This window comes from Prionailurus viverrinus, chromosome A2 (genome assembly GCF_022837055.1).
Source record: "Prionailurus viverrinus isolate Anna chromosome A2, UM_Priviv_1.0, whole genome shotgun sequence".
Lineage (NCBI taxonomy): Eukaryota > Metazoa > Chordata > Mammalia > Carnivora > Felidae > Prionailurus > Prionailurus viverrinus.
Window position 1 is genome coordinate 11,839,387 of NC_062562.1, and position 19,498 is coordinate 11,858,884.

Consider the following 19,498-nt stretch of genomic DNA (forward strand, 5'->3'; position numbering starts at 1 on the left):
ACCTGCTAATCTGCCTTCTGTCTCCATGGATTTGCCTGATCTGGACATTTCATATACGTGGGATCAGACAACATGTATACAGAAGGCGGGATGTCCCCTCAGCCTCTGAGCATGACTGGGGGTGGGGGGGACAGCAGATGAGGAATATGCCCCCCACCCCCAACATTCCAGAGTGGGGGGAGAAAAGAACACAATATTCAGGAGCATATGAGAATGGCCCTGAACTCCTAGCCTCTCCCGCCACCGGGCCTTTGCACATGCCATTCTCTTGCCCTGGAATACTGTCGTTTTCTGATTCGGTTCACCACACAGACTCCTACTTAACCTCTGAGGCCCAGCCTTTTGTGTCTGGCTTCTTTCCTCAGCATAAAGGTTCGCAGGCTCATCCGTGTTGTAGTGTGAATCGGGGCTTCATTCCTTTTCACAGCTGAGAAATAACCCATTGCATGGATGGACCACATTTTGTTTATCTGTGTGTCCATTGATGGACACTTGGGTTGTTTCTTGGGACTGTGATCAGTGCTGCCGTGAACATGTGTGCACAAGTGTTTGTTTGAATACCTGCTTTTGCTTCGTTTTGTTTTTAAGTAGGCTCCACACCAAGCGTGGGGCCCAGCTCGGGGCTTGAACTCGTGACCCTGAGATCAAGACCTGAGCTGAGATCAAGAGCCCGACACCTAACCGACTGAGCCACGCGGGCGCCCCTGAACACCTATTTTTTAATTCTCTTGGTCTATACCTGGGAGTGGAGTTCTGGGTCAGACAGTACCTTGTTTTATGTTTAACCTATTGAGAAACCCAAATGTTCCTTTTCCAAGTAACTTCATTAAAGGGGAAAGAAGAAAGATGGGCCAATTTATAGATAGTTAGGTAACCAATAGGACGGGTGGTCAGCGGAGGCAGTGAGCATCGGGCAGGGGCTCAGGAGGGACCCGCACTTGGGAACAGCCTCCTGGAAGGCGGGTGGCCCCCCTCTGAGCTCACCAATCGCCCAGGCCCAAGAGCCCGTGTCCCCTCTCTGCAGGCAGCTGGCCGAGGTGGTCCAAGAACGCTACCTGTCCGGGGTCGAGAGAGCCAAGAGGCACGGGGTCTTGGCTGACTTCTTCTCAGGGGCCTGGAGCCAGGGCACCAAGAAGCTCATCACCCTGCCGCTCGTGGGGAAGCCCCTGAACCTGGACCGCATGGTGAGGTGTCTGCCTGGGGTCCCTGCTCTCTACCTGCAGTCTCCGCCCTGCCGTGCAGGCAAGGTCAAGGCTGCCTGGCGAGGACCACCCGCTCCTTCCTTCCTTCTTTTCCACCCAGAATGCCATCCTGACCTTCTTCCTTTCCCTCCCCCACAGAAGGCAGGATGTCCCCTCAGCCTCTGAGCATGACTGGGGGGAACAGCAGATGAGGAATATGTCCCCCATTCCATGCCCCAACATTCCAGAGCGGGGTGGAAAAGAATCACAATATTCAGGAGCATATGAGAAAGGCCCTGAACTCCTGGCATCTCCCGCCTCTGGGCCTTTGCACATGCCATTCCCTTGCCCTGGAACACCATCGTTTTCTGATATGGTTCACCACACAGACTCCTACTTAACCTCTGAGGCCCAGCTCCGATGCCCCTTGGATTCCCTGAGCCCCGAGTTCCTCCCTCTGCCCTGGCCCTGCCTGTGGTGGGTGTGGGACTCTGTCTGGAATTGTGTCCCCGTCCCCTCCAGTGTCACCTGTGCGTGGCTTGGCCCACGTCTGTGGAGCGAACGAATGAGCTTGGGTCATAGCGGCCTGGTTGTCAGCCCCCTCCTCCTCTGCAGGTGGCCCCTCAGCCCCTGTGGTTCTCAGACACGGTCGCAAATGTGCGGAAGCTGAAGGAGATGCCTCATCACCTGGTCCACTCAGGCCGCCTTGAAACGCTGAAGCAGGAGGTTCTGGGTGAGGGTCGCACCCGTTTCGGAGGGGACTCAGTGGGTCCCAACCTCCCGCTGTGCTCCCCGCGTACGTCAGAATCCTCGACTCCGCTTAAGACAGTGGTTCTCACCAGGGGTCATTCTGTGCCCCCCCACCACCAGCAGGGGACACGTGGCAATGTCCGGGGACGTTTTGGTTGTCACAGCTCAGGGAAGGGAGTGCTACTGGCATCTAGTCCCAGCCGATAGGGCAGACGTGAGAAATGTGGCCTTAGAATGAGACCCTGTCTGTCCGTCTATCATATCATATGACAGATATGATATGATAATCTTTGTATTTAGCTACCTATCACCCCTCTACCCATCCACCTTTCTATTTGTCTCTCTATCCTTCTGTTCATCCCCGTGAGTCTCAACCAGGGGTGATTCTGCACCCAGGAGACTTTTGGCAACGTTCGTGTTTTTGATGATCACCCCCTGGGAGGTGCTATGGCATCCGGTGGGTGGAGGCCAGGGGTGCTGGTCGGTCCCGCACAGTGCACGGCCCCACCGCAGAGAATGACGCGGCCCCAAACCTCAGCAGTGTCGAGGCCGTGAACCCCCAGAGAAATGGAGAGGTGAGAACCAGCCTCCAAGTATGAACTAGAAGGAAACATGTGCCCCTACAATACCCCCTCCCCCCTCCCTGCCCACAGGCAGCATGAACTGGATTTCCTGCCGCGGCATCTCTGGAGGCATCGAGAGCCTGTTGGACGACTTTGACCTGTATGCCCCTTACCTGGACTGTCCGGAGGTCGGCCTGGTCCGGGAAGCCCTCCAGCTGTGCCGCCCGGCCCTGGAGCTCCGAGGCATGGGTGAGTCGGCCTGGCGGGGGGGGGGGGGGGGGGGGGGGGGGGGCTTCACTCTGCACTGACTTCTAGAAGATCATTCTCCTCACCAAGACCCCAGCTGGATTTTCATTAGCCGGCACACCTTTCCTGTCTACACCTGTGGGGTTTCTAGAATTTAGAATGGAAGCTGGAAGAGCTTTGGAGTGAAGCGTTTTCTAGAAAAAGGGCCAGATAGGAAAAATGTCAGGCAAAAATCGAGGAAATTGTGTCAATATTAATATAATAAGAGAGAAAACACGTTCCCCCAATTTTTTTTATTGATAACATTTGAAACAATGATAGTAGTTGAACATGACTTTTTGTAACTCAAGTCTACTCAAGAGAAAGGAGTGGGGCGCCTGGGTGGCTCAGTCGGTGAAGCGTCCCACTTCGGCTCAGGTCATGATCTCACGGTTCGTGGGTTCGAGCCCCACATCGGGCTCTGTGCTGACAGCTCGCAGCCTGGAGCCTGCTTCGGATTCTGGGTCTCCCTCTCTCTCTGCCCCTCTCCTGCTCACTCTCTCTCTCTCTCAAAAATAAATAGACATTAAAAATTAAAAAAAAAAAAAAGAAAGAAGGGGGCAATTTTTGTCCTAGGGGATGACATTTTGCCTAACCGGGGTTCAAAGTCGGCGTTTTAAGCGCACGGCTCAGTGACATCAGGCACTTTCCCACCCATCTCCAGAACCAGTTCATCTCGCAAAACTGAACCTGTGTCCCCATCAAACACAAACTCCTCATTCCCTTCCCCCAGCCCCGGGCACCCACCATCTACTCTCTGTGAATCTGACTACCGTAGGGACCTCATCCAAGTGGCCTCAGACAGCCTTGGCCCTTCCGTGTCTGGCTTCTTTCACTCGGCGTGATTGCCTCAGCGTTCGTCCACGTTGTAGCAGGCATCAGAATCTCCATCTTTAAAAGGCAGGAAAGCATTGCGTTGGGCCGATGGACCTCATTTCGTTTCTCCATTCCTCCACTGATGGACACTTGGGTCGTTTCTACTTAGTGCCCGTTGTGACGAGTGCTGCTGGGAACACAGGTATACAACTATCTTTTCAAGACCCTGCTTTAAAAAACTCTCTGGAGTAGACACCCAGAAGTACAATTGTCGGATCAGATCGTAATTCGGTGTTCATTTTTTCGAGAAACCACCATACGGCGGCTGCACCGTTTTACGTTCCCGCCAGCAAGCAGCGCACGGGGGCTCCGATTTCTCTCTGTCCTCACCAGCCTTCGTCGTTTTCTGGTTTTTAAAACACTGATAGTCATCCTGATGAGCGTGAGGTGGCCTGGGTGGTTGTTATCGTACAATCCCCACCTGGTTTTGATGTGAGGGTTTTATAAGGAGTTTTATGAAGGTGCTTAAGTCCCTATATCCCTTCTGTGGCTCCCTTGGAGCTTAACCAAATGCCCCTCCTGGGAGAAGCCTGTCCAGCCCCCACTGAGCCTGGACACCCTCCAGCCCCTGCATTCTTCACCACTACACCCTTTTTCCATCTGTCTCAGCGCTTTTTTTTTTTTTTTAATTTTTATTAGGGAGAGAGAGAGAAAGAGAGAGACACGCATGCACGAGGTGGGGAGGGGCAGAAGGAGAGAGAGAACCCCTAGCAGGCTCTACGCCCAGCACGGAGCCCGACGTGGGGTTCAATACATGACTCTGGGGTCATGATCTGAGCCGAAATCAAGCCGTATGCTCAACCCACTGAGCCACCCAGGTGCCCCTGCCTTGGCTCGTAATTATTATTTCTGTTGGTTTTCTTTTGCATCACCCGTGTGCCAAATTGCCAGCCCTACCACATAGACCAGTCCTGGCCAAGAACACGGATTTTGAGCCCCACTGTGTTAATTCAAATCTGGGCCTTGCCACTTACTGGTAGTGTGACCTTGCAAGTCCCTGATGCTCCCCACCCCACCCCGCCTTGCTGTCCTCAGTCTTTCCATCTGCGAAATGGGGATGCTGGTCGACCCTCCTACCTACGGCTGTCCCCATGGGGCCATCCAAGGGGCCCGTTACTGTCATGACAGCACCAACCTTGTTGATGTGAATGGCCTTGGATGAGCCATTTCTGCACAGAGCCTCAGTTTCCATCATCTGCAAAATGTGGGATTGGACTAAAGCATGTCTAAGATGCCACCCAAGTGGAAGAGGCCGGTGCCCACCATCAGCTTATGCCTTTCTTGTGCATTTTTGCTCACCAGTTGTAAACCTCACAGGGAGTGAGTTGCCAGGAAAAACAGCCTTGGGAACAACTGCCCAGTTTGAGGGAAGATTTAAAAGCCCAAATCACAGCATGTTCTTTGCAGGAATCCTTGATTAACAACCTGTGGCCGGCCCGGCACCTGCGGGTGTAGGAATGAATGTCACCACCAGAGGGCGCAGCCGGCCAACCTTGAGCTCCAGCACATTCCAGGACTTGGAGCCTCCTCCAAAGCCCGCCAGCATTCCCAATTTCTCCTATTGCCTTAGGCTCCAGGATGATTGGGTGTGATGGCGTTTCTGACTCTATTTTTATTTTAAAAGCTGACATTTTGTTCATCATGGGTTTTGGGGGGGGGCATTAATTTTGATTTTTTAAAAATATTGCATGGAAATAGTATTTATCTTGATGGTTGTGTTTCTTGGTGCCACCTTACATCTTGCACCCATGGTGAGTGGGGCACTTGACCCTGGTCCTGACCTTGCCTCATTCCACCTGTCAGCAAACCAAGGCACAAAGCTTTGTCACCATTGCCCCAAACCCCACAGTTGGGACAAGCCAACAGCAGAGACAATGAACTGCTTGCCTTCAGCGTCCCTGGTCTTCACTCAAGGTTGGAATAAAACTTTTTGGGTCAGATTCCCACCTCCTACTGGCTGTGTGACCTTGTACAAGTTGCTTAACCTCTCTGAGCCTCAATTTCCCCCTTTATGAACTTGGGATAATAATGATGGTATGTCTGTTGGGATAGGCAGAAAGCACTGCCCTCTCCACAGATATATTCGCTTCCTAATCCTTGGAACCTGTGACTCTTGTCTTATGCGGCAAACTGATGTGACTAAATTAAGGAACTTGAGATGGAGAGTTTATCCTGGATTATCCAGATGGGCTCCAAAGGCAATCCCAAATGTCCTTATCAAACGGAAGCAGCCTTGATGGGCCTGTCTGGATTCAGCTTCGTGGTGGCTGTGGGCCCTTTAGCCTTGCTCTACATTTCACTGCTCGAGCTTGCTGCCTAAAAGCGGCCTCTACAACTTATCGGGTGTCTGTGATGTTCTAGGTGCCAAGAACGGAGCATGAACGAGACAGACCTCATTCCTGTTTCAGGAAACTCAAGCTCTAGGGTAGTGAGGAGAGGCGGGGCCACGAAGAAAGGTTAATTGTAGCTGTGCTGAGCTGGGGGGTGGGGCAGGTGGATTAGTGGGTTGGGCTGGAAACGGCTTTTTAAAGAAGTGGCCCTTTAGCTAAAATTAGGAGGTGATTAGTATGAGAAAGGGGGAAGGCCAGTCCAGGCCAAAGGCCCCCCCCCCCCAGGCTAAGAACCACCTGGGGCCCTGGAAGTAGGGGTGAGTGTTTGGGGAGAGAGACAGAGGCAGGAGAAGATGGCCCTTCCCCTTAACGTGAGTCCCCTTTGTTGCAGAGAGGAGCATCCTATATACAGAACTCCTGGCCAGACTCCATTTCTTCACGACCTCACATCCGGCGCTGGTGGGACAGCTGTGCCAACAGGCCCAGAACTGGTTCCGGATGTGCCCACATCCTGTGCTGGTACCCCTCACGGGATTCCTCCAGCCCCCGGGAGGACCCCTCCGGGCAACCCTCACCGGCTGTCACAAGGGTCAGTCTCTGCGACTCTGCAAAAATCCTGCCAGGCCCCCTCATGCCTGAGGGCAGCGGACGGCAGGTGTTTCTGGCTGCTCCCTGGGGCTCTCCTCTGTCAGTATAGGGAGGCCCCCGGGGTGCCATCAGGGCAAGCCCTTGCTGTCTCATGCTGACTCCACTCTCTCTGCCTCCCAGGGACTGTAGATTACTAGTGTAAATACCACTAATGAGCCCAGAGCAAGGAGGTGCTGGCTGCCTCTAAGAATCGAGTGCCCATCTTACAGATAGTTTCTGGGATTTACTGGCTCGTGCTGGTAAGTCCAAAAGCTAGGGATTGTGTCCGACTGGTCCCTGAGAGGCTGCTGGAACTCATGGATTCTCCTGGGACACCAAAATGTCAGAGAAACTAGAGGACTTAGTTCTCTCTATTCATGTGTTATCCCTTGCTTCCCTCCTTCTTTCTGTCTGTCCATCCATCCATCCATCCATCCACACTTCCTTCCTTCCTTCCTTCCTTCCTTCCTTCCTTCCTTCCCCTCCTTCCTTCCTTTCTTCCTTCCCTCCACCTGTCAGTCCATTAGCTATCTTTCAGCCCTCTGTCCACACCACTCATCTTTCCATTTCACTCTGAACATCTTCCATTCACTCACTTACCCCACCACCCATCTGTGCACCCAGCCATTCATCAACCCGCCCACCCATCTATCGGTTGATTCATCTATCTACTCATCTAACATCCACCCATCCACTCACCCACTTATCCAGCCAGCCATCTAGCTATCCGCTCATGCCCCAGTCTACTTCCATTCCTCCACCCCTTTATCTGCCCACCCATAACTTCTTGCATTATTGAAAGGCCAGCAAATACAATTAAGTTGTGGCTCGAATGTCAGTTATTGCAAGTCGGGCCATTTCTGTGGGGAGAGCTACACTCCCAAGGCATAGTGCTTCCAAAACAGAAGTTCTAAGAGACGAAGTACCATACATGGAGGAACTGATTTAGGGACAGCCGCTAGAATGCTGTGTTCAGAAGGGAATCTGATTTGATGGAGAAGACTATCTTTATTAGGTTACAAGATCAAATGGCTGTAACAAGGGACAAAATAGCAGTGGTTTAAATAAAAAAGCAGTTCATTTCCTCCCACTCCCACACAACAGTCCAGGCATAAGTAGAGGTAACACTGTGTCTCCAAGGTGTCAGGTGTTAGAAATAAGCCCACTGCCCCAATAAAAGGAGGGACACGGACTCAGAGCACAGGGAAGCTAGGGTTTAAGCAACCAAGAACAGGTGTCTGATGGACAGGCACAGTTGGGGCAGTTACAGCAGGCAATTTATTGCCTAGCCTGTAAGTCCCTCCCCTAGTTCCTCATTGGCTGAGCACTACAGAGGCAAGTCCCTCCCCTGGTTCCTCACTGGCTGAGCACTACAGAGGCAAGTCCCTCCCCTGGTTCTTCACTGGCTGAGCACTACAGAGGCAAGTCCCTCCCCTGGTTCCTCACTGGCTGAGCACTACAGAGGCAAGTCCCTCCCCTCATTCCTCACTGGCTGAGCACTACAGAGGCAAGTCCCTCCCCTGGTTCCTCACTGGCTGAGCACTACAGAGGCAAGTCCCTCCCCTCGTTCCTCACTGGCTGAGCACTACAGAGGCAAGTTCCTCCCCTCATTGGCTGAGCACTACAGAGGCAAGTCCCTCCCCTGGTTCCTCATTGGCTGAGTACTGCAGAGGTTGCAGCCTTACTGGTAGTCGCCTATGTCCACGTAAGGCAAAAAGTCTGATTGGAACGCATGTACATTCCCGGAGATGACACGGAGACTTCAGTCCTTTGGCGCATGCTCATTGCAAAGCCCGCGAAAAATAAGCCCGTGAAACTCAGAGGGGACGAGGAACCTGGAAGTGAAGTGTCTAAGGGTTTGGGACTCCATTGTGGGGGAGGGGGTTCGGACATATTTCCAATAGGTTGTAAAACTACTGTCGATTAGACAGCACAGCTTTTATTTGGTATTTCTGAAAATGAATCATCTCCCTTACTTCTCGCATCAGGGACCTAGACTCAGTCTTGTTGCTCTGCCATTTTCAATGTCAAACTAACATTTGACGGCTTAACAGTGGCCGTTCCAGCCCCGACCAATAGGATGGCCTTTCGGCCAGTAGGAAGTGGGAAGGGGAGGTGGATGGCAGACCCCTTCCCTTTGAGGGAGTGGTCTAGAAGCAGAATTTATCGGGTCTGTGAGAAGTGTCTCCTTGGTAAGATCTTGGCCATCTGCTGCTGCAAGGGAGCTTGGGAAATATGACCTTTGTCCCGGTGAATGTGCACTCAGCTAACACCTGTGGGCTGTGGGCTTTGTTACAAAAAGAAGTCTGACCGGATGGCTATGGGGGACAAATCACAGACAGTGCAGTGACTGATTAGGAAGTGGCAGTCACAGAGAAGTTTTTGTTTTTGGCCCCCCCAGGGTAAGGAGACGTTTTGTGTTCCAGACCCACTGTGCCTCTGCAGGAGCCCTAGTTATGTCAAAGCTCGGAAAGTTTCTACCCACTCTGGGCTTCAGTTTTTTCATTTGCTAAATGAGAAGTTTGAGCCCACATTTCCAGGGTCACACAGTGAATGACCAGAGAAAGAAAGAAAAGGAAAGGAAAGAAAAGAGAAAAGGAAAGAAAAACAAATCCCATGTCCGTACTCCCTGTCCCAGTGAGGTGGGAACAAAATCCAGTCCTCTCAGACTTGGACTGGCTCTGATTTCAACTTTCCCCTATTTTATATATGGGAAACTGAGGCACTGAGCGGGGAAAGGAATCGCCCCTGCGTGAGAACCGCTGAGCTTGGGAGACACCTAGGACCTAGCGTCGTCCCTAAGAGCAACATGAACATTGCAGTCGAGATCTGAATCTGACGTCTGACAGTGCTGGAACTTTCTAGGTGTGTGGCTCTGGACAAGGGGCTGAATCTGTGCCTCAGTTTCCCTATCTGTGAAGCGCGGGCCCATTAGAGGGCCCCATGGCTGAGGGCTCAGACACGGGAGCTGACGTGGTTGCTTGCTGTTGTCTCTGTGTGGCTGCAGGCATCACGGCCATGGCGTGGAGCGTGGAAGAGAAGCTGCTGGTTGTCGGCACCCAGGATGGCACCGTGGCTGTGTGGGACACAGAAGAACATCAGGTGATCCATATGCACATGGGACACACAGGTGAGGCCTGGAAAGTGGGCTTTGTCAACTTCGTCATCAAGATAGATAAGGTTTCGGGGCGCCTGTGTGGCTCAGTTGGTTTGAACATCCAACTTCGGCTCAGGTCACGATCTCGCGGTTTGTGGGTTCGAGCCCCACCTCAGGCTCTGTGCTGATGGCTCAGAGCCTGGAGCCTGCTTCGGATTCTGTGTCTCCCTCTCTCTCAGCCCCTCCCCTGCTCACGCTCTGTCTCTCTCTCAAAAATAAATAAGGATAAAACAAAAATTTTTTAAGATAAATAAGATTTCAATGGAATATTTTTAAAAATCAAAATTAATGCAAAAAAAAAATCCACCATGAATAAATATCAAGCTGTCTTAAAGACAGGATTGGCAAGAGCACTGTGCCAAGCCATATGGGAGCCAAGGGCAAAATGGAAGCTCGGTAATTTGGCACCTCCTTAAATTTGGCACCCAAAATGAGTGCCTCGCTCACCTTACCTTAACACTGGCCCGAGTCAGACTCAGGCATTTGGGAAGGCGAAATAGAGTTATGCATGGTAATCAGGGCAACAAGATGTCTGAGCAGCAGTCCAAGTGACCGACTTAGGACAGTTAGGTAAAGCATTTCTCCCAGCTGGGGATGCTTCGGCCAAGACACAAAGGGCGTGAAGAAAGAAGTGTGCAAAGGGCAGGGACAGGGGAGGGAGGCTGGTGTGTTTACAGAACAGCAAGGTCGGCCTGAGGCTGGAGCTTGAGACATTATAGCAAATCAAAGAAGCCAGTCACAAAAGCCCACAGTCAGTATGATTTGTTTATACAAAATGTCCAGAACAGGCAGATCTACAGAGAGACAAAACAGATTAGTTGTTGCTGGTTGGGGAGGGAGGAATGGGAAGTGATTGCTCATGAGGACGGGGGTTCCTTTTGGGGGTGATGGAAATGTTCCGGAATCAGATAGGGGTGACGGTTGCACAGCATTGCGAATGTGTTAGATGCCAATGAATTACACGCCTCCAAATGGTTTAAACGACAAGGAGAGAAAGGGGGAGGGAATGCCAGCTTTTTGAGGTTTTGAAAACACTCTGAATGTAGACTGTGGTGATGGTGTCACAGCTCTGTGACCACACAAAGACCAACGAATTGTACCGTCATACATGGGATGGGGGAATTTCATGCTCGTGAATTGTATCTCAATAAAGATGTTAAAATTATTTTATCATTATGGAGCTTCTGGGTGGCTCAGTCTGTTGAGCAACCGACTCTCGATTTTGACTCAGGTCATGATCCCAGGGTTGTGGGATCGAGCCCCGAGTCAGGCTCTGCATTGAGCATGGAGCCTGCTTAAGATTCTCTCTTTCTCCCTCTGCCCCTCCTTCACTTGCACTCTCTCTCTCTCTCTCTCTCTCTCTCTCTCTCAAAAATATATGTCACTGCAACTTAAGTATGTACAGTTTTATAATTTTTTCTCAACATTTTGCCATAACCAATCTTTTATTTCCATTGAATCTTTTTTTTTAAAACAACTTTATTGAGGTGTAATTGACATACCATTTCACCTGTTTTAAGTGTGATGCAACGATTTTTAGATTTACTGAGTTGTACAACCATCACCCTAATGCTAGAACTTTCCATCACCCCAAGGAGTCCTCTCTGCACGGCCGCATTCTGTGGAGTACATCTCCACTCCCACACCCAGCCCCGTGGCAACCACCCATGTGCTTCCTAGATCTATCAACTTTCTGGTGCTGGACATTGGATGTGGAAGGAACAGTATCTGTATCAGTCGGAGGGCATTTACATTGTTTCCAACTTGAGGCTTCTGGGATTCTTGCTGTTGTGATCCATCCAGTGTAACATTTATCATGTTTAAATGCAGCAACATATTTCATTCTTCTCAACAGATCGTGTTCCAGAATGTATTAAATGATTTTTAAAAAAATTTTTATTTTAACTTGCTTTATTTTTTATTATTATTTTATTATTTTTTTAATGTTCATTTATTTTTGACAGAGAGAGAGAGGGCATGAGCGGGGGAGGGGAAAAGAGAGAGGAAGACACAGAATCTGAAACAGGCTCCAGGCTCTGAGCTGTCAGCACAGAGCCTGACGCGGGGCTTGAACTCACGAACCCCGAGATCATGACCTGAGCCGAAGTCAGATGCTCAACCGACTGAGCCACCCAGGCGCCCCTTTTTTTTATAAATTGACATCCAAATTAGTTAGCATATAGTGCAACAATGATTTCAGGAGTAGATTCCTTAGTGCCCCTTACCCATTTAGCCCCTCCCCCCTCCCACAACCCCTCCTGTAACCCTCAGTTTGTTCTCCATATTTATGAGTCTCTTCTGTTTTGTCCCCCTCCCTGTTTTTATATTATTTTTGTTTCCCTTCCCTTATGTTCATCCGTTTTGTCTCTTAAAGTCCTCACATGAGTGAAATCATATGATATTTGTCTTTCTCTGACTAATTTCACTTAGCGTAATACCCTCCAGTTCCATATATGTAGTTGCAAATGGCAAGATTTCATTCTTTTTCCTTGTCGAGTAATATTCCATTGTATATATATACCACATCTTCTTTATCCATTCATTCATCGATGGACATTTGGGCTCTTTCCATACTTTGGCTATTGTTGCTAGTGCTGCTATAAACATGGGGGTGCATGTGTCCCTTCAAAACAGCACACCTGTATCCCGTGGATAAATGCCTAGTAGTGCAATTGCTGGGTCGTAAAGTAGTTCTATTTTTAATTTTTTGAGAAACCTCCATACTGTTTTCCAGAGTGGCTGCACCAGCTTGCATTCCCATTAAATGATTTTTTTTTAATTTATTTTATTTCGGGGCACCTGGGTGGCTCAGTCAGTTAAGCGTCCGACTTTGGCTTAGGTCATGATCTCACAGCTTGTACGTTCAAGACCCCTGCGTCAGGCTCTGTGCTGACAGCTCAGCCTGGAGCCTGCTGAGGCTTCTGTCTCTCTCTCTCTCTCTCTGCCCCTCCCCTGCTCACTGCCTCTCTTTCTCTCTCAACATAAAAATTAAAACATTAAAAAGTTTTTTAAATTTATTTTTATTTCATTTATTTTTTTAAATTTTTGTTATTCAGGCTATTTCTAGTGTTCTGCTATTATGGATTCTACTGTGATGAATCTCTTTTTACTCTCATCAACATTTTTTTCCTTCTGTTGCATATTTCCAGTGAGTAGGAGTCTTGAACTGGAGGATGTGAGCATTTCTATGGGTTTTGAGAAGTGTATATGTAGCAGAATAAACTGCCCCCCCCCGACCCCAAAGCTGCCAGCATCAGACGTCCTCAACATATTCTTTTTTTTTTTTCCCAAGAGCTGGGAGTGACGTGGGTACTGATAGAGTATCTGTCAGATTCCATTCATTTTATTATCATCAGGATGGCTAGTTTCACATAGGTCTATTTTTGTGTGCGTGGGGCCATCTGTCCAGGACCTGAACCCATTTACCCATGGACCTTGATTCATTTTTTAAAAAGTCATCAGCGGGGCACCTGGGTAGCCCAGTCGGTTAAGTGTCCGACTTCAGCTCAGGTCACGATCTCACGGTTCGTGAGTTCGAGCCCCACGTCGGGCTCTGTGCCAACAGTTCAGAGCCTGGAGCCTGTTTCCGATTCTGTGTCTCCCTCTCTCTCTCTGCCCCTCCCCCACTCATACTCTGACTCTCTTTCTCTCTCAAAATAAGTAAACACACACACAAAAAATTTTCTTAAGTCATCAAAGTCTTATTATTTGTAATTAGGAAAACTCGGCAATCAGTTTACTGACAAAACGGAAAGCGTTACAGGCATATGTAATAAGGAGAGTGAAAATTTCCCGTTACGTGCCAGCAGGCTGGACGTGGTTTGCCCTGGCGTTTGCAAGAGACCTGATTGTGAAGTTCTCAGGAATGTGGTGAGGCAGTGATCACAGGCATTATCAAATATGAAATTTTAGAAGCTTGCAGTTAAGTCAATTCCATTAAAACAAGGTAATACATATCCAAAACTCATCACTTTCTTTTTTGTGTGTTTATTTATTTTGAGAGAGAGAGAGCGAGCGTGAACAAGCTCCAGCAGGGGAGGGGCAGAGAGAGAGGTGGAGAGAGAGAATCCCAAGAAGAGAGAATCCCCAGCTGAGAGTGCAGAGCCCAACCTGGGGCTTGAATTCAAGAGCGGCAAGATCATGACCTGAGTGGAAACCATGAATCGGACGCTTAACTTTAACCTACAGAGCCACCCAGACGCCCCAAAACTTATTACTTTCAAAGTATTATACTGCACTTTACTACCCGTGTGCTTGGCTACCATACCCGCAAGGCAGAAATGGGCTGCTACTGAACTCTCTTCACAACCTTATATTCAATGAGGAGTCATGTTAGTGGCTTGAAATCAACCACGGGCGGGAATAGTTACACCAAGGAAATTGACAAAATGCCACAAGTCAGGGCTTCCCCCAACCCCTCTGGAGAGTCTGTTGTTCATCATTTATCAGCATATTGTTGTTCTAGTCCCTTCCCCCAGCAGGTGTTCGGATATACACAAATATATACAGTTTTATATATAGTCATCTAAGCCTTTGCTTGCATAACCTTTTGGTTTTTTCAGTTAACATCACATATTTTGCCTCTTTCCACATTGTGTGTATGTCTCTAATTCATTTTTACTGTGACATAGTGTTCCACATACGGAGATATTTTGCAACACGTTACTATTTATAAAACTTTTGCTTGAAAAATACCCAAACCACAACAAATCAAAATTACCCACTGTCCTACTGTCCTTTGAATTATAAAGAGATAAAACTCCCTTTAGTCTCTCCCACCCTTCAGTCTCCGTGGAACTGATTGGTAGTCAGAGTTTATTAAATGCCAGAACTAATTTTTTTCTAGGCTTATGCAGATGTAGCTCTGTATAAGTTCATGTACTTTGAGTTTTTGTCAAAAGCAGATGGTACTATTTTATACACTGGGCTGTAACTTGCTTTTGTCACAATATATTGTAGAATATATCACATAGAGGTTGAGAGCTTGAGTTCTGGGCTGGAGTCCTGGCTCCACGACTTCTTAATCATGTGGTTTGGGATAAGTTACTGTACTCAGCTGTGCCTCAGTTTCCATATCTATGCAATGGGATAATAATAGTACCTCGCACAATTTTTATGAGATTAAAGGAGTTTAATGCATGGAAACTACTAACCACTATGCTTGGCACATAGAAAGCCCTCAGTAAATATTGGCTACTGTAATAATTTATTATAGTTAGGTGTATATATACATCTATCTTATTATTTTTAATGGCTTTGTAATATTCTTTATACAGATACACCATATTCTTTAACAACTCCCTTTTCATAAACAGGTTGGTTGCAATTTTCTTTTTATAAGACAATGCTGCAATTAATGTCTGACATCTTCACACACTTATGCTATTATTTCTATAGGACACATTCTTTTTTTTTTTAATTTTTTAATGTTTATTTATTTTTGAGAGAGAGAGAGAGAGAGAGAGAGAGAGAGAAAGACAGAGCACGAGCAGGGGAGGGGCAGAGAGAGAGGGAGACACAGAATCTGAAGCGGGCTCCAGTCTCCAAGCTGTCAGCACAGAACCCGACGGGGTCTCAAACTCACGAGCCGAGGGATCATGACCCGAGCCAAAATCAGATGCTCAGCCGACTGAGCCACCCAGGCGCCCCTCTGTAAGACACATTCTTAAAAGTGGGATTTCTGAGTCAAATTCTATGCACATTTTTCCTTTTTCCCTTTTTTTCTGAGCATTTTATTTTGAAATAATTCTAGACTCATAAGAAGTTGCTAAAATAGTGCAGAAAAGTCCCACATACCCTTTATCCACCATAGAAATGCTCACATCCTCCAGTTCAAGACTCTTACTCATTGGAAATATTCAACAGAAGGTTGATGAGAGACTTTGCTGTATTCCTGGATCAGTTCTAGTAGTTTTTTGGTGGAATCTTTTGGGTTTTCCATATAGAGTAGCATGTCCTCTGCGAAGAGTGAAAGTTTGACCTCCTTCTGGCCGATTTGGATGCCTTTTATTTCTTTGTGTTGTCTGATTGCTGAGGCTAAGACTTCCAATACTAGGTTGAATAACAGTGGTGAGAGTGGACATCCCCGTCATGTTCCTGACCTTAGGGGGAAAGCTCTCAGTTTTTCCCCATTGAGGATGATATTAGCAGTGGGTCTTTCATATACGGCTTTTATGATCTTGAGACATGATCCTTCTGTCCCTACTTTCTTGAGGGTTTTATCAAGAAAGGATGCTGTATTGCTTTCTCAAATGCTTTCTCTTCATCTATTGAGAGGATCATATGGTTCTTGTCCTTTCTTTTATTGATGTGATGATTCACGTTAATTGTTTTGCGGATATTGAACCAGCCTTGCATCCCAGGTATAAATCCCACTTGGTCGTGGTGAATAATTCTTTTAATGTATTGTTGGATCCGGTTGGCTAGTATCTTGTTGAGGATTTTTACATCCATGTTCATCAGGGAAATTGGTCTATAGTTCTCTTTTTTAGTGGGGTCTCTGTCTGGTTTTGGAATCAAGGTAGCGCTGGCTTCATAGGAAGAGTTTGGACGTTTTCCTTCTATTTCTATTTTTTGGAACAACTTCAAAAGATTAGGTGTTAACTCTTCTTTAAATGTTTGGTAGAATTCCCCTGGAAAGCCATCTGGCCCTGGACTCTGGTTTTTGGGAGATTTTTGATTACTAATTCAATTTATTTACTGGTTACGGGTCTGTTCAAATTTTCTATTTCTGCCTGTTTCAGTTTTAGTAGTTGATATGTTTCTAGGAATTTGTCCATTTCTCCCAGATTGCCCATTTTATTAGCGTATGATTGCTTGTAATATCAATTGTTGCAACTCTTAATTTAGTTTTGCCACATTCCGTCACTTGTAATTTGGCTATGTTTGAAGCCATCATCTTTTCTTTGGTAAGCCAGGGAATTTCCAAACCAACAGGCATTTTGGTAGTTGGAAGGTCAAAATGTTTTCAGCTAATGTATTCTCCCCGCCTGGTCTACTGCAGGAGAGGTGAGGTATGTGAAGGTGTTTGCCAAAGGGACACTTGCCCTCTCTGCCTCAAAGGACCATACACTGCGCTTGTGGAATCTACTGACTGGCCAGGAGAAATTCACCATTTGGGATGGAGGCTCAAAGGATCCCATGCACCCTGAGACCTGGAGTCTTCACTTGGATGAAACAAAGAAGGTTGTGTATTTGGCATCTGGCTCAAAGGTAACAAACACCTGCCCCTGTTTGCAAAGGAAAGAGACCAGAGCTTTCCAAGACAGTATATGCTGTTTCTATAAGGAGGGGCCCCCTGATAGGGGGTGGGTGTAAACAGGGGTACACAACCACTTGATAGGATGCTATCAGGGGTTTCAAACTTCACAGTTGGATTAGATGATTTCAATAGTTCTATCTGACCCTGAAGAATTGAGACCTTTCATCTTTTTTAACTTGGTTATTTTTAGTACTATGAATTTCCCTCTGAGTACAGCTTTACTTGAATCCCACAAACCTTGATACATCATATTACCATTTGCATTCAGTTTAAAATACATTTGGACTTCCCTTTTGATTTGTTCTTTATTCCATGGGCTATTTAGAGGTGTGGTATTTGGGGCCCCCGGGTGGCTCCTTCAGTTAAGCGTCTGGCTTAGGCTCAGGTCATGATCTCATGGTTTGTGGGTCTGAGCCCTGCATCAGGGTCTATGCTGACAGTTCAGAACCTGGAGCCTGCTTCGGATTCTGTGTCTCCCTCTCTCTCTCTCTCTCTCTCTGCTCCTCCCCAGCTCATGCTCTCTATCTCTCAAGAATGAGTAAATGTTAAAAAAATTTGTTTTTAAATTTGTTTTTAACGTTTAATTATTTTCGAGAGAGAGAGAGAAAGAAAGCACAATCAGGGAGGGCAGAGAGGGAGACACAGAATCCGCAGCAGGCTCCAGACTCTGGGCCGTCAGCACAGAGCCCGATGCGGGTCTCAAACCCATGAATCAGGAGATCATGACCTGAGCCAAAGTCGGACACCCAACTGACTGAGCCACCCAGGCGCCCCAACGTTAAAACAATTATAAAAAAAAAAAAGTATGCTATTCATTTCCAGATATTTGAAAGATTCCCAGATAGCTTACCTTTTTTTTCTCCCTAATTTAATTTCATTTGTATGATGAATCCTTTCATTTGAGATTCATTTTATGATCTTTTTTCTGGTAAATGTCCCACCTGCAACTGAAAACGATGTGTATTCTGCTGTGTTATTCTTTTATATCACCTATAACCCTATGATCTGATTGTTTTATGAATAGAGACACAGAAGAATAGTGAGTGAAAGCTTAGTAACTAAAGGCTTGGGAAAAAACCTCTAGCTAATTCCCAGGTGACTTCTTTGCAAGCTGAGTGATCTTGATACATTACCTTACCGCTCTGCTTCATCTACTAGATGAGATAATGACTAAAACATGTGGCATAGTGCTTGGTACATAGTAAGCACCAAATAATTAGTAGCTGTTAATTATTATATTTTATTAGTAAATGGAAGTTGTTCATGTAAGTAATATCGGTAGCTTATAAACTATACTGTCCAGTGTGAGGCATCACCACCCAGACGTGGTTACTGAACACTTGAAATGTGCTTATTCTGGATTGAGATGTGCCCTAAGTTTAAAACACACTGGATTTCAAAGCCCTAGTATCATAAAAATGATGTAACATATTTCAATGATAATTTTATATTGATTACATGTTGAAATGATAACATTTGGACATATGGGTTAAGTAAAATGTATTATTTAAATTGCTCTCCCTTGTTTTTCTTACTTTTTTTTAATGTTTATTTTATTTTTGAGAGAGAGAGAGAGAGAGAGAGAGAGAACAAGCAGTCGCCCGGGCGCACAAGTCGGGGAGGGACAGAGAGAGGAAGACAGAGGATCTGAAGCAGCCTCCCCGCTGTCAGCAGAGAGCCGGATGTGGGGCTCGAACTCACGAACTGTGAGATCATGACCCAAGACTGAGCCACGCAGGCACCCTTCTTCTTACTTTTTCTAAAGTGATTGATAAAAAATTTAAAGTCACATGCAGCTTGCCTTGTATTTTTACTGACGGTGCGGGCTTCAATATTAGAGAGGTGTTGATCGATTGCAAACCTGGTTAAAGAAATCATTTGGTTATCAGCAGAAGTCAGGAAAATACAGTAAAGAAATAAATGATAATAAACAATCCCTAAGAGAAATGCTGTTAACATTTTACAGGGTTTTATTTTATGTGGGTTTCATACACATACACATGTGCATGTATGTATAACACAAAATGGGGACAAAAACGTATATGAGGCTATCGACGCAGTTTCAGAAATCTATTTTATTTGTCCATGACCTTAAGCATTCTTCAAAAACAGCATGCTTAGTGACTTCCTAAGATTGCCTTTCATGACTCCATGGTAGTTATGTACCTGATCCCTTACTGCTGGACAGATAAGTTGTTTCCAGTTCCTTGCACCTTCAAATAATTGAGGCAACTTTCCTTCTCCATATTTCTTTAGAGTAAACCCCAGGGGCGCCCGGGTGGCTCAGTCGGTGAAGCATCTGACTTCGGCTCCGGTCATGATCTCACGGTTCGTGAATTCCAGCCCCGCGTCGGGCGCTGTGCTGACAGCTCGGAGCCTGGAGCTGTCCAAATAGATCTTTGTATCTCTCCATATTTCTTTAGAGTAAACCCCAGGGGCGCCCGGGTGGCTCAGTCGGTGAAGCATCT

General features: G+C 47.1%; 1 protein-coding gene across 1 annotated transcript in view; it reads left to right on the forward strand.

Moving 5' to 3' along the window:
- The window catches only part of NWD1 (NACHT and WD repeat domain containing 1), a 65,911-nt gene that overhangs the window by 26,927 nt on the left and 19,486 nt on the right, over positions 1-19,498 (forward strand). Inside the window, exons 7-12 of the mRNA XM_047849684.1 lie at positions 1,025-1,184; positions 1,797-1,914; positions 2,585-2,743; positions 6,377-6,574; positions 9,620-9,742; positions 16,773-16,981. Of these exons, the coding sequence (XP_047705640.1) occupies positions 1,025-1,184; positions 1,797-1,914; positions 2,585-2,743; positions 6,377-6,574; positions 9,620-9,742; positions 16,773-16,981 (967 nt within the window). The remainder of the gene's footprint in view (positions 1-1,024; positions 1,185-1,796; positions 1,915-2,584; positions 2,744-6,376; positions 6,575-9,619; positions 9,743-16,772; positions 16,982-19,498) is intronic.